This window comes from Gadus morhua, chromosome 3 (assembly GCF_902167405.1).
Source record: "Gadus morhua chromosome 3, gadMor3.0, whole genome shotgun sequence".
NCBI classification, from domain to species: Eukaryota; Metazoa; Chordata; class Actinopteri; order Gadiformes; family Gadidae; genus Gadus; species Gadus morhua.
In genome coordinates this window covers 30,307,776-30,322,505 of record NC_044050.1, presented here as the reverse complement: position 1 = coordinate 30,322,505, position 14,730 = coordinate 30,307,776, and the positions used below count along the sequence as shown (strand labels likewise).

The following is a 14,730-nucleotide window of genomic DNA, read 5'->3' as shown; positions in this document are numbered from 1 at the left end:
TCTAAAGCTCTAAAGCAAGTCTGGTGTACAGTCAATAAGACGCGTGACGTCAGACGCCCAGTCATTCAGAAGCGTGACGTCAGAAGCGTGATCAGACCAAGGGGGGCGGGACATCAGTTCGACAGCGCTTATCAAGGCGAGCTAAGCCCCGCCCCCCGATGCAGCACGGCGCCAGCCCATTGGCTGACAACGAAACATCGGAAAAGCAAGAGAGAAGAAAAAGCATCACTGTGCGAACCTTACTCAGACTCCATAATCTCAATAGCCCTCGACTCTATAAGTAGTAGTTTATTCTGCAGAAGCCTTCCCTCTCCTTCTCCGCCGGCCCTACTTTGTGTGGCTGCAGCGCAGACGTCCCGCTGCGGACACAGAAGAGTCCAGAGGTGAGTCCTGCAGCCCGGAGCTCTCCTGTTGTTCTGCAGAGAGCCGGAGAACGGAGAACGGAAAATGAGTCTGAGTTGATCTGTGTTCATATCTGGGCTTATCCTCCGGTCCACGTCAGGGGGGATAGACAGGGGAGGACGTGGTTTACTGGGCTCTCTCCAAGATGCCTATCGAGGGGACGATCTCTGGTGACCGATCTCCAACACTGCTCGGGCTTTTGTCGGACACCAGGGATGCTTCGGTTCTTGTACTTGATGAAGCGAGGTTTACGAAAGAGAAGCGATGTGAGAGACGGTGTGTTTTGGTGGCTAGCCGGCGTCTGGAGGCCTGGACACAAGCATGATGTCTGGAGATAGAAGTTAGGAGGTTTGCGCTTTAGGGCTCTCCTCCGCAAACTGAGGAATGACGCTGCTTAGCTGCGAGTTATGTCTTGTCCGCTCTGTTCCTAGGTTTCCTCTCCAGGAGTTCTCCACCCGTCAGATCTGGACAGACTAGTCTTAGCGTTGTGTCCAACACCGCCAAGACGAACTCACCTGTGTTATTATAACACAGGTGTTAAAACAGGTGTTCTAACACCTGTATTATAACGCTACCAACTGTTATCCGGGAGGACTCGCCTACACTCAGGATATACAGCCTAACTTAGACTGAGGCTGTGAAGCCTCTCTTACACTGAGGCTGAGGCTGTAGAGGGTTAGGGTTAGGGCCTTTCCTCCTCTGAGTCTGTGAAGCCTCTAAGCATCTCATAAAAGAGGCTGTGCTCTTTGCACCAGTGTGTGTTAGAGGTTCACTAGTTGTTCTGCAGACGGAGTCCCGTCTAACTTAAACCTTAAGTTTTTTTTTACAGACGGTTGTAGATCTCCTCCTAGATGTGTAATAACAAATTCATATGATTTACAAAACGTCTCATATCTTTCCTCGATTATTTAATGGCGAGAAAAAACAACGACAAACGATATATTACTCTAAATATCAACATAACCTGACCCTTTGACCCAGATGGTATTGCATTGTTCCCTTATTCCGCTATAGGATGAGGGAGATATATTGTGGTTTCTCTTTCTTCTGACAAATGTACTTATTGTGAGTCGCTCTGCATAAAAGCATCTGCTAAGCGGCCTGAATTTGAACATCAATATGTAAATGTATTTAGTTTTTGGCGTTTTCTTGTTCTGGATGTGATCTACTCAGCTCAGTTGATCTCTTTATTCACACACACACACACACACACACACACACACACACACACACACACACACACACACACACACACACACACACACACACACACACACACACACACACACACACACACACACACACACACACACCTCACAGTAAACACATTGTTAGAGCAGCTGCCTGATTAGCCTGTGTCTGACCGCTTACGTCACCCCCCTCATCTGGGACATGGATCGTGTTTACAAAGCAACATGTCTGTAGCGCTGTAGGAGAGGGAAGACGGCTACCTAGTGATGGGTCAATATACCTAAAGCTCCCTGTTGAAGAGGTTACCTAGTGATGGGTCAATATACCTAAAGCTCCCTGTTGAAGAGTTTACCTAGTGATGGGTTAATATATCTAAAGCTCCCTGTTGAAGAGGTTACCTAGTGGTGGGTCGATATGCCTAAAGCTCCCTGTTGAAGAGGTTACCTAGTGATGGGTCAATATACCTAAAGCTCCCTGTTGAAGAGGTTACCTAGTGATGGGTCAATATACCTAAAGCTCCCTGTTGAAGAGGTTACCTAGTGATGGGTCAATATACCTAAAGCTCCCTGTTGAAGAGGTTACCTAGTGATGGGTTGATATATCTAAAGCTCCCTGTTGAAGAGGTTACCTAGTGATGGGTTGATATATCTAAAGCTCCCTGTTGAAGAGGTTACCTAGTGATGGGTTAATATCTAAAGCTCCCTGTTGAAGAGGTTACCTAGTGATGGGTTGATATATCTAAAGCTCCCTGTTGAAGAGGATACCTCGTGATGGGTTAATATACCTAAAGCTCCCTGTTGAAGAGGCTACCTAGTGATGGGTTAATATCTAAAGCTCCCTGTTGAAGAGGTTACCTAGTGATGGGTTAATATACCTAAAGCTCCCTGTTGAAGAGGTTACCTAGTGATGGGTTAATATCTAAAGCTCCCTGTTGAAGAGGTTACCTAGTGATGGGTTAATATCTAAAGCTCCCTGTTGAAGAGGTTACCTAGTGATGGGTTAATATCTAAAGCTCCCTGTTGAAGAGGTTACCTAGTGATGGGTTAATATTTAAAGCTCCCTGTTGAAGAGGTTACCTAGTGATCGGTTGATATATCTAAAGCTCCCTGTTGAAGAGGTTACCTAGTGATGGGTTGATATATCTAAAGCTCCCTGTTGAAGAGGTTACCTCGTGATGGGTTAATATCTAAAGCTCCCTGTTGAAGAGGTTACCTAGTGATGGGTTAATATATCTAAAGCTCCCTGTTGAAGAGGTTACCTAGTGATGGGTTAATATTTAAAGCTCCCTGTTGAAGAGGTTACCTAGTGATGGGTTGATATACCTAAAGCTCCCTGTTGAAGAGGTTACCTCGTGATGGGTTGATATATCTAAAGCTTCCTGTTGAAGAGGTTACCTCGTGATGGGTTAATATTTAAAGCTCCCTGTAAAGCACATGGAAAGCTGATTTCAGACATTGCTGCGTTTGTGCTTTAGGTATCGACGAGGTTCAACATTCATTGGAGGTTTCATAGATTAAGTGGTAGCCCTTTTAAAGGTAAAGATGAGGGCAACAATAGGCCAAAAGTCTTTCATTGGTACATGGCTGCTCCCTCGTAGCACATGATTCATATCTATTAATAAAGTTATGAAATAGTACGAAACGGTTCTGTTAAGTCGCTCCAGCGTTGTTGGCTGAGGGCTGATCTGAAGCAGGCGTGCCTTGCTCAGGCGGAGAGTCAGGTGACTCACCTTCCAACCTGACTCCAAGGGACCCTGAGTGCCCGTCCCTCCCGGGGACATGACGCCCCGGAGCTGAGCAGTCCGCTGCAGTCGTTTAGTTATAGATGATTCAGTTAAAGACAGGGAAGGCCCCATGAAGGCCAGCTGACTAAACGGTTAGTTGAGGAGAACATGAATATGATTATACTAAATGTATGAATGAATTGCCCCATTCAATAATATAAGCTGCTCACAAAAGGGTCAACTACGCACGCAGCATCATTTGGTGTATGGCCAGCCAGCTTAAACGCACTATAGTTTATAATAAGTCTTATTCTGGAGGAATCATTTAATGTTTGACTACGATTGAATCCCAACATGTCATAAATGATTCCTAAATGTGTCATGTGTCATCAAAAGTATTTTGGCAGTGGTTTGGTCTGACCCACAGACCCAGTGGCCCCTGGGCCCTGACTCCATTCAGACCAATCGGATTCTCTCCCCATACGAGACGGGACCCCTGACATTGGGGACGTTTGACTGGTCTACGCGTTGGTTCTCCTCGCCCTCTGAGCGCTGATATCTCCTCACTCTGCTCCTCCTTCTCCTCCAGGCTCCACGCGTTTCCACCATGACCACCTCCTGGAGCGACAGGCTGCAGAAGAATGCAGACTTGCCAGCGAACATGGACGGCCTGGCCATGAAGAAGTACCGGAGGGAGCCCTACCACAGGTAGAGCCCACCGTAGAGTCCACCGAGGGGGTCCGCACTGGAGCCCAGAGTGACCCCCCTGAGCTGGTCCTCTCCATGGAGCAGGAGATGTCAGGAGACGTGTGGGCGGCATGAGGCTCAGGAGATAGAGGTTGGCTGGTGACCTGAAGGTTGCTGGTTCGATCCCAGGCTCCTCCTAGCGGAGTGTGGAGGTGTTCCTGAGTGAGACGCCTCCCCCTGACTGCTGCTGACCAGCTGGCTGTCGCCCTGCGGGGCTGACTCCGCCGTCGGGGGGGGGAATGTGTGCATGAATAGGTGCATGAATGGGTGAATGTGAGGCAGTTTTGTAAAGCGCTTTGAGCGGCCACTGGGTAGAGAGGCACGGTAATAATGCGTCCATTTACTTGCTTTTCTTCTGTAAAGGCACTGATTGATTAGTGAAAGGCCGTTCCCCTAGTCTTGATTGCTGCCTCGTCACCAAACGATAAAAATCCTTTTTATTGTGTTTCCTTGCCCTCCGAGAGGAGTGGAGTTGGGTCGTGGCCGTGATCACTCACAGATCAATGATTCAGTGGTCGGCTCTCTCCATACGTCCTGTCAAGCTTTTGTCCTCCCACTCAGATAATATAAGATAAGATAAGGCTGTTATGATGAGAGGCCCGATGGCATCACTCTGACCGGAGGTTGAGTCAGGGCGGGGGGGGGGGGGGGGGGGGGGGTTGGGTAACAGTGAACTCTGCCTGGCTCTACCTCCCGTTATCAGTTACAGTAAGCTAACAGCACGCTGGAGGGCGGGGCCTCAGTTGCCTCACTTTATTCTCTTCTCTGAGACAGCCTGTTAGGCTAGTAGCTAGGAGCTAGGGGATAGGGGCTAGGGGGTAGGGGGTAGAATCTAGGGACTAGGGTCTAGGAGCTAGGGGCTAGGAGCTAGGGGGAATGGGCTAGGGGCTAGGAGCTAAGGGCTAGGAGCTAACAAGTTATGGTCAAGTTATGAATGAGACTGACATGCGTCCAGATGACTGATAGCCGCCGTGGGGCCGTGGGGCAGCGGGGTCTGGAGCCTCTCTGTGGGGCCGCGGGGCCGCGGGGCCGTGGGGCCGCGGGGTCTGGAGCCTCTCTGTGGGGCCGCGGGGCCGCGGGATCTGGAGCCTCTCTGTGGGGCCGCGGGGCCGCGGGGCCGTGGGGCCGTGGGGCCGCGGGGTCTGGAGCCTCTCTGTGGGGCCGCGGGGCCGCGGGGCCGTGGGGCCGCGGGGTCTGGAGCCTCTCTGTGGGGCCGCGGGGCCGTGGGGCCGCGGGGTCTGGAGCCTCTCTGTGGGGCCGCGGGGCCGCGGGGCCGTGGGGCCGCGGGGTCTGGAGCCTCTCTGTGGGGCCGCGGGGCCGCGGGGCCGTGGGGCCGCGGGGTCTGGAGCCTCTCTGCGGGGCCGCGGGGTCTGGAGCCTCTCTGTGGGGCCGCGGGGCCGCGGGGCCGTGGGGCCGCGGGGTCTGGAGCCTCTCTGTGGGGCCGCGGGGCCGTGGGGCCGTGGGGCCGCAGGGTCTGGGGCCTCTCTGTGGGGCCGTGGGGCCGCGGGGCCGTGGGGCCGCGGGGCCGCGGGGTCTGGAGCCTCTCTGTGTGTATTTGCACGTGATTGTCTCCGTAAATATTTGTCTGTGTGTGTGCACATGTGTCTGTGTGTGTGTGTGTGGGCTTGCAGGCGCCCGCACGTGTATGTGTGTGCGCGCGCACGTGTGTGTGCACATCTGTGTGTGTGTGTCTGTGTGTGTCTACTCCCTTGTGTGTGTTTGCGTGTGTGGATGCTTGTGTTTGTGTGTGGGCTCACAGGTGTCAGTGTGTGTGTGTGTGTGTGTGTGTGTGTGTGTGACCATGAATTGATAATCTCTGTCAGAGAGAACCCTAACCCCCCCGACGACACTGAGGGCGTTAGAGGTCACTGTCCGTCCCAGAGGTCAGAGTGTTAGAGGTCACTGTCCGTCCCAGAGGTCAGAGTGTTAGAGGTCACTGTCTGTCCCAGAGGTCAGAGTGTTAGAGGTCACTGTCCGTCCCAGAGGTCAGAGTGTTAGAGGTCACTGTCCGTCCCAGAGGTCAGAGTGTTAGAGGTCACTGTCCGTCCCAGAGGTCAGAGTGTTAGAGGTCACTGTCCGTCCCAGAGGTCAGAGTGTTAGGGTGCACTCACACTAGGCCATCTGGCCGTGGCCGTGGCTGTTTACACACCTCACCGTGCTCAAATCTGCCAGTGTGAGTGTGGCCAGTCTGGCCAGGCCGGGCCAACTTGGCCACTTGGGAGAGGTGTGCTGCTACGGTACGGGCCGCCACGGTACAGATGGTAATGAGCCGACACGCGCACACGCATGGCTACGCAACCTGAGCTGGATGACGCATAGTCCATGCGACGACCACGGACATAATAAAGGCGACGAGCCTTCTTTCCCATTAAACGGTAAACATGGCGTCAAGCGGTTCAACTGTTGGTTTACGTTGGTCCCATAGAGAAGTCGAGTGTCTGTTAGCCATTTGGGCAGACGATGCTATTCAGGTAGAGTTGGAGAAGACCCCCAATAATTCCGATGTATTTGGGAGAATCTAAAGTGCGAACTGTGTTCTCTGTGTTGTCGTCCGTTGTTGTTAAAACTCTGACTGGCGGCAGACTTTATTATGGTCCATGCAGCGGGAGCTTGGTGATGACGTGTTACGACGTGATGACGTATGTACAAGAGCCTTCCGTGGCAAGGCCACAGTGGCGACGGCCAACGGCCACGGCCAGATGGCCTAGTGTGAGTGCACCCTTAGAGGTCACTGTCCGTCCCAGAGGTCAGAGTGTTTCCGTGGTAACAGTGAGCCACTGGGCAGAGCGCTGCACAGCTGTTGCCGGGGGCCGGCCCGTCTCCATGGAGCTATTTGAGGCTGGGCTGGCGTCAGCTGGGAGCAAAGTCAACCCCGCTATCTTATCCCACACCCCCCCGCCCCCCGCCCCCCCGCCCCCCCGCCCCCCGCCCCCCGCCCGGCCCGCCCGCTTGGTCAACACAGGCTGGCCTCATTCAGCAGCTTTACCCCGGCCCCTTGAAACCAGTGAAACCAGTGAACCCAGTGAACCCCTTGTTCCACGGACAGTGGTGGTGGTGTGGTGATGGTGGTGCTGGTGGAGTTAATGATGGTGGTGGTGCAGGAGGTGGGGGAGGTCGTGGTGGTTAAGTGAGTGGTGGTGGTGGTGGTGGTGGAGGAGGTGGTGGTGGTGTTCAAGGAACACAGTCTTTACACCCTAGAGTCTGTAGTCTGGGTCCTTTAGGAGCTTGAGAATAAGCCGGTCAGCCTGTGTGTGAGCCTCCTCTAAAGTACCTGTGTGTGTGTGAGCCTCCTCTAGAGTACCTGTGTGTGTGTGTGTGTGTGTGAGCCTCCTCTAAAGTACCTGTGTGTGTGTGAGCCTCCTCTAGAGTACCTGTGTGTGTGTGTGTGTGTGTGAGCCTCCTCTAAAGTACCTGTGTGTGTGTGAGCCTCCTCTAAAGTACCTGTGTGTGTGTGAGCCTCCTCTAGAGTACCTGTGTGTGTGTGTGTGTGTGTGAGCCTCCTCTAAAGTACCTGTGTGTGTGTGTGAGCCTCCTCTAGAGTACCTGTGTGTGTGTGTGTGAGCCTCCTCTAGAGTACTTGTGTGTGTGTGTGTGTGAGCCTCCTCTAAAGTACCTGTGTGTGTGTGTGAGCCTCCTCTAGAGTACCTGTGTGTGTGTGAGCCTCCTCTAGAGTACCTGTGTGTGTGTGAGCCTCCTCTAGAGTACCTGTGTGTGAGCCTCCTCTAGAGTACCTGTGTGTGTGTGAGCCTCCTCTAGAGTACCTGTGTGTGTGTGAGCCTCCTCTAGAGTACCTGTGTGTGTGTGAGCCTCCTCTAGAGTACCTGTGTGTGTGTGTGAGCCTCCTCTAGAGTACCTGTGTGTGAGCCTCCTCTAGAGTACCTGTGTGTGAGCCTCCTCTAGAGTACCTGTGTGTGAACCTCCTCTAGAGTGTGTGAGCCAAGTCGTGTCCACTCTGAGCTCTGCTGTAGCTTGTTTTGATTCTATGTGGCTTCTGATTGTTCTGGAAGTCTTTGAGAAGAGCTGGCAAACACCATCGCACAAAACCCCCCCAGCCCCCCCCCCCACTGACAAAAGACAAGACAGAATGACGCGGAATGACCGTTTTTTGCAACAAGTGAGAAATGTTTTGAATAGTAAGTAGGCTGCGGTGTGTGTGTGTGTTGTGTTAGCGTAATGGATGCGCGGTGTTGTGTTAGCTTCATGGATGAGGTGTGTGTCGCTGGAGCTGAGCTAAGATCATCACAAAGTGTGTTAAGATTTAATCAACCCTACGATGCGCGCTCTTTCTACTGGGCTGAAGTCCAAATGGGAACTCATTCACCACGGCCTCGCTGCCAGGTATGTCTGCTCTCTTTTAGAGGACTTTAAGAGCTTTTACAGGACAGTTGACGGTTGTGTGTGCGTGTGTGTGTGTCTCTGTTGTGTACGGGGAATGGGTTAACCTAGTGATGGTTAGTGCTTGGCACTTGGTTCTATGAACATCCTTACTGTACCGACAGAGATATATTGTTATCTCTCTTTTTTTGACAAATGGACTTATTGTGAGTCTCTTTTGATAAAAGTGTCTGATAAACGCCCTGAGTGTAAATGTGAATGTTCGTAGGGAGATGAGGTCGATGCCTATACGGGAGGCTGGGCCTGGACTCTTGAGGCCGCCTCTTGGCTGTTTTAATTACTGTCAGCCAGGTATGGTCTGGATCAAATCCCCCAAAGTGGACCGGCTCGGGTATAAACAGGATGGCTATCTGCTGCCATTTTCATGTAACAAATCAGAAAAGGGTACTTACTTATTAACCGTTTTCATTTGCTGCCGTTTCAATTCTGAATCTCAATTAAGCTGACTCAGCAAAAGGAACATAACATAACGTTTGTTTAAACTAAGCTAAGGTAGAACTTTGACCCTGATCCCAGACCCTGACCCTTAACCCTGACCCTTAACCCTGTCCCTAAACCCTGACCCTGACCCTTGACCCTGACCCTGACCCTAAACCCTAACTGTGCTCCTGCAGGGTGTTCGTGAACCGGAGTCTCGCCATGGAGAAGATCAAGTGTTTTGGCTTTGATATGGATTACACTCTAGCAGGTAAGCACACACACACACACACACACACACACACACACACACACACACACACACACACACACACACACACACACACACACACACACACACACACACACACACACACACACACACACACACACACTGTGACTTCTCTCCATGGTTGCTAGGCGACGAGTCGGCCCTTAGTGAGGTCACAGCAGCCCCCACAGCGGCTGAATGGGTTCAGGTTCTTTGCCGCAGGGAAGATATCTTTTCAGCATCGCTGTGTGCCTTAGGGTCCTCTAGATCTACATTTACCTTTACATTGATGGCATACAGCAGCAATTCCTTCCAAAGCGATTCACAATCAGTCCATTTGTCAGAAGAAGAAAGGGAAAACAACAATATATCGCTGTCAGTACAGTAAGGATGTTCATTGAACCAAGTGCCAAGCACTAACCATCACTAGGTTAACCCATTCCCCGTACACAACACAGACAGCCAGGATAAGATGCTACACAGTACAGATGCTAAGTACTACTTTTAAGTGCAAGAGAAATGCAACCTGCAACGATGGGGTTTGGAGATGTCAATCTTAAAATACTTCAGACACAATGGACTCCCTCCATCAGGAGAGGAACATCTCCATGTGTTCATGGCAGGATGCGCTAGCCCTCATTGTGTTGAGCTCCTCCCAGCACTCTGTTCGCTGTGCAGCTCGCTGTAACCAACCCTTTGACTGGTTGGTCAGTGTTCAGGCTGCTGCCTTCGTTCCTACCCAGCCCTACCATAATCTACAGCTCGCTGTTACCAACCCTTTGACTGGTTGGTCAGTGTTCAGGCTGCTGCCTTCGTTCCTACCCAGCCCTACAATAATCTACAGCTCGCTGTAACCAACCCTTTGACTGGTTGGTCAGTGTTCAGGCTGCTGCCTTCGTTCCTACCCAGCCCTACCATAATCTACAGCTCTCTGTAACCAACCCTTTGACTGGTTGGTCAGTGTTCAGGCTGCTGCCTTCGTTCCTACCCAGCCCTAAAATAATCTACAGCTCTCTGTAACCAACCCTTTGACTAGTTGGTCAGTGTTCAGGCTGCTGCCTTCGTTCCGACCCAGCCCTAAAATAATCTACAGCTCTCTGTAACCAACCCTTTGACTGGTTGGTCAGTGTTCAGGCTGCTGCCTTCGTTCCGACCCAGCCCTACAATAGTCTACAGCGTGTTGACATCTCACTCACGGCCGACGACCTCAACCGCCAGACAACGTCTCGATCAGTTCTCTCTCCTAAACCAAGCGAGCGTTGAGCCGGGAGCAGAACCTCCCAGAGCAGAACCTCCAGGAACAGAACCTCCCAGAGCAGAACCTCCAGGAACAGAACCTCCAGGAGCAGAACCCTCAGGAGCAGAACCCTCAGGAGCAGAACCCTCAGGAGCAGAACCTCCCAGAGCAGAACCTCCAGGAGCAGAACCTCCAGGAACAGAACCTCCAGGAGCAGAACCCTCAGGAGCAGAACCTCCCAGAGCAGAACCTCCAGGAACAGAACCTCCAGGAGCAGAACCTCCAGGAACAGAACCTCCAGGAGCAGAACCTCCAGGAACAGAACCTCCAGAGCAGAACCTCCAGGAACAGAACCTCCAGAGCAGAACCTCCAGGAACAGAACCTCCTGGGCCGAGCCGGACGCCGATCACATGTTGACCAACGAGCCTCTGAAATAACAGAGTAGGAGAGGAGTAGGAGGAGAGGAGTAGAAGGAGAGGAGAAGAGTAGAAGAGGAGGAGAGGAGTAGGAGGAGAGGAAAAGAGGAGGAGAGAAGAGGAGGAGTGAAGAGGAGGAGAGGAGGAGAGGAGGAGAGGAGGAGAGGAGGAGAGGATCAGGACAATAGGAGGGGAGGAGCAGGGAGGATTAGGGTCGGCTGCTGTCCCTCTTTATGGGCTCATTATTTCGTGCTAACATTTACACGGACCTGCATCTGGCATCCACTTCGGTCCCGGCAATGGGAAACCTTCTAGAGCTCTCTCTGCCCTCCTTCTAGAGCTCTCTCCGCCCCCCCCCCCCCCCCCCCCCCCCCCGCTGTGGTTCTGTGGTCTGTTCTCGGTAACTCAGTCTAGAAACACTTTAAATTTCTATTTAAAAACACAGGATTGTTGGACTGCAGTGTGTGCGTATGCAACTATAAGTAACTCAAAGATTTAATTTAGCTCGTAGCAACCTAGCGTAGCTCATGTAGCTCATAGAGACCTAGCGTAGCTCATCTAGCTCATAGAGACCTAGCGTAGCTCATGTAGCTCACAGAGACCTAGCGTAGCTCATGTAGCTCATAGAGACCAAGCGTAGCTCATGTAGCTCACACACCTAGCGTAGCTCATGTAGCTCACTGAGACCTAACGTAGCTCATGTAGCCCACAGAGACCTAGCGTAGCTCATGTAGCTCACAGAGACCTAGTGTAGCTCATGTAGCTCACAGAGACCTAGCGTAGCTCATGTAGCTTACAGACCTAGCGTAGCGGCACGGTGCTGTGAGGGGGAGTTAGAGAGTTTAGAGGGGGTCAATAGTAAAGATTCTTGGGAACAAAGAGAGAGGCCAGCCCTTATAGATTAGGATCTTATCAATAACTTTACTGATAGGGCTATTGATCGGCACAGACTTGAGACATGACCAGGTAAAGTGAGTTTGGTTGAATGTGATCCAGAGCCAGCGGGGCCTGCCCGTAATTCCAACACCTCATTGTTCCGACGTCTCAATGGTCCGAAATATTTCCCATTTGATTGACATGCCACTATGCCGACGGTTCAATGTTCCGAAAACGGAACCCATTGGTCCGAAGGTCCGTTAGTCCGACTTTTCAAAAAGGAGGCGCATTAGGCCGACGGTTCAATATGCCGAATAGGCCTACATATAAAGAGTTTTATACCTCGCTCGCGTTGTCTCTCGCTCTCTCTTACTCTCTCCCACTCTCTCTCCAAAATACAACCTAGGCATATCACGTTCACGATGATTATACAGCAAAGTCACAACTTTTCTCGGTTTTGGGGCCTCAGTGGTGGAACGAGCTCCCCGCCGCTCTCAGGACCGCAGAGTCGCTCACTATCTTCCGAAAAGGACTCAAGACTCACCTGTTCAGAGTTCACCTCGACTCTGCATAGCCACCTTTCCTCTTCTGACCACCATTGTATACTGTATTGTAGTGTATTGTATTGTATTGTATTGTATTGTAGCACTTAATTGTATTGTATTGTATTGTATCGTAGCACTTAACTTTGTAGCAACTGCAGCAGCTGCTATCATGTCTGTAATACGGGGAATTGATTAGCCTAGCGATTGTGGTACTTGCACTTGGTTCTATGAACATCCTTTCTGTACCGACAGCGATATATTGATGCACTTCTTATGACAAATGTACTTATTGTAAGTCGCTTTGGATAAAAGCGTCTGCTAAATGCCCTAAATGTAAATGTAAATGTAAATGTAAATGTAATTATTGGAGAGCAAAGTGACAACGCCTCACTTCATTTCGACACGGTGTTTCAGCCCCATGGACAGAGAGCGTAGGTCTAATTCTCAACACGGGCACGCACACACACACACACACCACACACACACACACACACACACACACACACACACACACACACACACACACACACACACAAACACACAAACACACAAACTTGACTAAGTACACGGTATGAGGTATAAGTTTGACTAAATCAATACCAGCAAAATTATTTATGCTAAAAGCCCACTGCAAACACAGTAAACAACACATATAGGCCCTAAAGCTATTAAAGATAAAAATTGTATTTGTTTTTCACTCCCCGTTTGACTTCTTTACGGGAAAAGTATCAGTCCTTGTATAACGTGCGCTTCATAAATTCACCTCTTGTGACCCACAGCACCTCTTCAAGCCCACAGCAACCGAACTTAAAAGACGATGCACTGCCTACATTGTCTTTTATTTTTGGTTTCATAATCACACATGTGGAATTGCGCCTTGGCCTATTCGGCATATTGAACTGTCGGCCTAATGCGTCTCCTTTTTGAAAAGTTGGACAAATGGACCTTCGGACCAATGGGTTCCGTTTTCGGAACATTGAACCGTCGGAATAGTGGCATGTCGATCTAATGGGAAATATTCGGACCATTGAGACGTCGGAACAATGAACAATGCCACCCTCAGGCAGAGTGTCTAGGGCCGTGTTCCAATACCCGTACTTCCATGAGTATACTTAAAGGAAGTATACTATCCGCACTGTCTACTACGTTAATTTTTCAGGTGTGGGTGCTGTTCCAAATCGAGTACTCCGTGGTGCACTAACCGGAAATTACGATCACGACTGCAGCCGTGGCTCCTCCCCCGCAATAAACATCCCGCTTTGAACGGTGAACTCTTTACGGTGCGGCCACACCAAACGCGTTACTCGCGTTGGATAACGCGAGTAACGCGCCTAACCTGACGCTTGATCATTGTGTGGTGGTTGTGGTTCAACGCTTCCAACGCGTCAACGCGCCAACGCAGCTAGATGAGTCCATGTCCATGCAAGTGAACGGAGCGTTCCCTCTTCGTCATAACTATCAAACCAAACATCCTTCACATTCACCGAGCGAACATTATGAAAGTAAAATGCACATTTCTCGCTAAAAATGTTTCCATAAACGCATTTAATGGCGTAACTATGTTACTATTTCCACCCAGAATAAAGATAGTTGTTGGCCGTGGCTGCGCTGGAGTCCGAGCCGAGGTAGGAAACCCAAACGCCGCCGTGTTTGGGTGATAGAGCTTAGATCGGGTTTGATTAAATAATCTCTGATTTAAATAACAATAATCGGGTTGAATAACTTCACATGGTGTGTCTGGTGTGTTTCCAGCATTCGTAGTGTTGATCAGCAGAGAAATAGTCCGCCAAGACGTTGAGGTTGCTTAGCAACCAGAGACTCTGTCCATGCAAGTGAACGGAGCGTTCCCTCTTCGTCATAACTATCAAACCAAACATCCTTCACATTCACCGAGCGAACATTATGAAAGTAAAATGCACATTTCTCGCTAAAAATGTTTCCATAAACGCATTTAATAGCGTAACTATGTTACTATTTCCACCCAGAATAAAGAAAGATGTCGGCCGTATGCTTCTGTCCAAGCTCACTACTCTCTGCCAGTGACGTCGGGTCAAGCTCCACGCTGATTGGCTATCGCGGCCAAGCGTCACGCGTTGGAGCGTTGAAAGTTCAGATTTCTGAACTCCGGGCGTTGGCGCGTTGGGCGCGTTACTGCGTTTACGTGCGTAATTACGTGCGTCTGACGCGCGTAACGCCCCTAACGCGACGCTTCATCGCATGCAACGCGTCTACGCGCCTATACCAATGGTTCCCTATGCAAAAATGCCGAATTTTGACGCCCCTAACGCGAGTAACGCGTTTGGTGTGGCCGTACCGTTACGCCTAGCAGCTATAAAAAGCTATAAAAACTATAAAAACTACAAAATGACTCTATTAATGCAGGCCTGGCTCCGCCTCTTCTGCTACGTAGCTAAGATGGCCGCCGTTGAGTACGGGGAGTGTCCTTCGATCCACACTTCACGATTAGCCCGTTTTGAGTACAGCATCCGGGTCCTTGAAGTATACTTCT

General features: G+C 50.8%; 1 protein-coding gene across 2 annotated transcripts in view; it reads left to right on the top strand.

Moving 5' to 3' along the window:
- The first annotated feature begins 196 nt into the window (after positions 1 to 196).
- Positions 197 to 14,730, top strand: part of nt5c2b (5'-nucleotidase, cytosolic IIb) — a 37,341-nt gene continuing 22,807 nt past the window's right edge. Inside the window, exons 1-3 of one of the 2 annotated variants that reach the window (XM_030350516.1) lie at positions 197 to 383; positions 3,906 to 4,024; positions 9,073 to 9,146. In XM_030350516.1, the coding sequence (XP_030206376.1) occupies positions 3,924 to 4,024; positions 9,073 to 9,146 (175 nt within the window). In that variant the 5' untranslated portion in view covers positions 197 to 383; positions 3,906 to 3,923. The remainder of the gene's footprint in view (positions 384 to 3,905; positions 4,025 to 9,072; positions 9,147 to 14,730) is intronic. The other variant, XM_030350517.1, reaches the window with a different exon arrangement.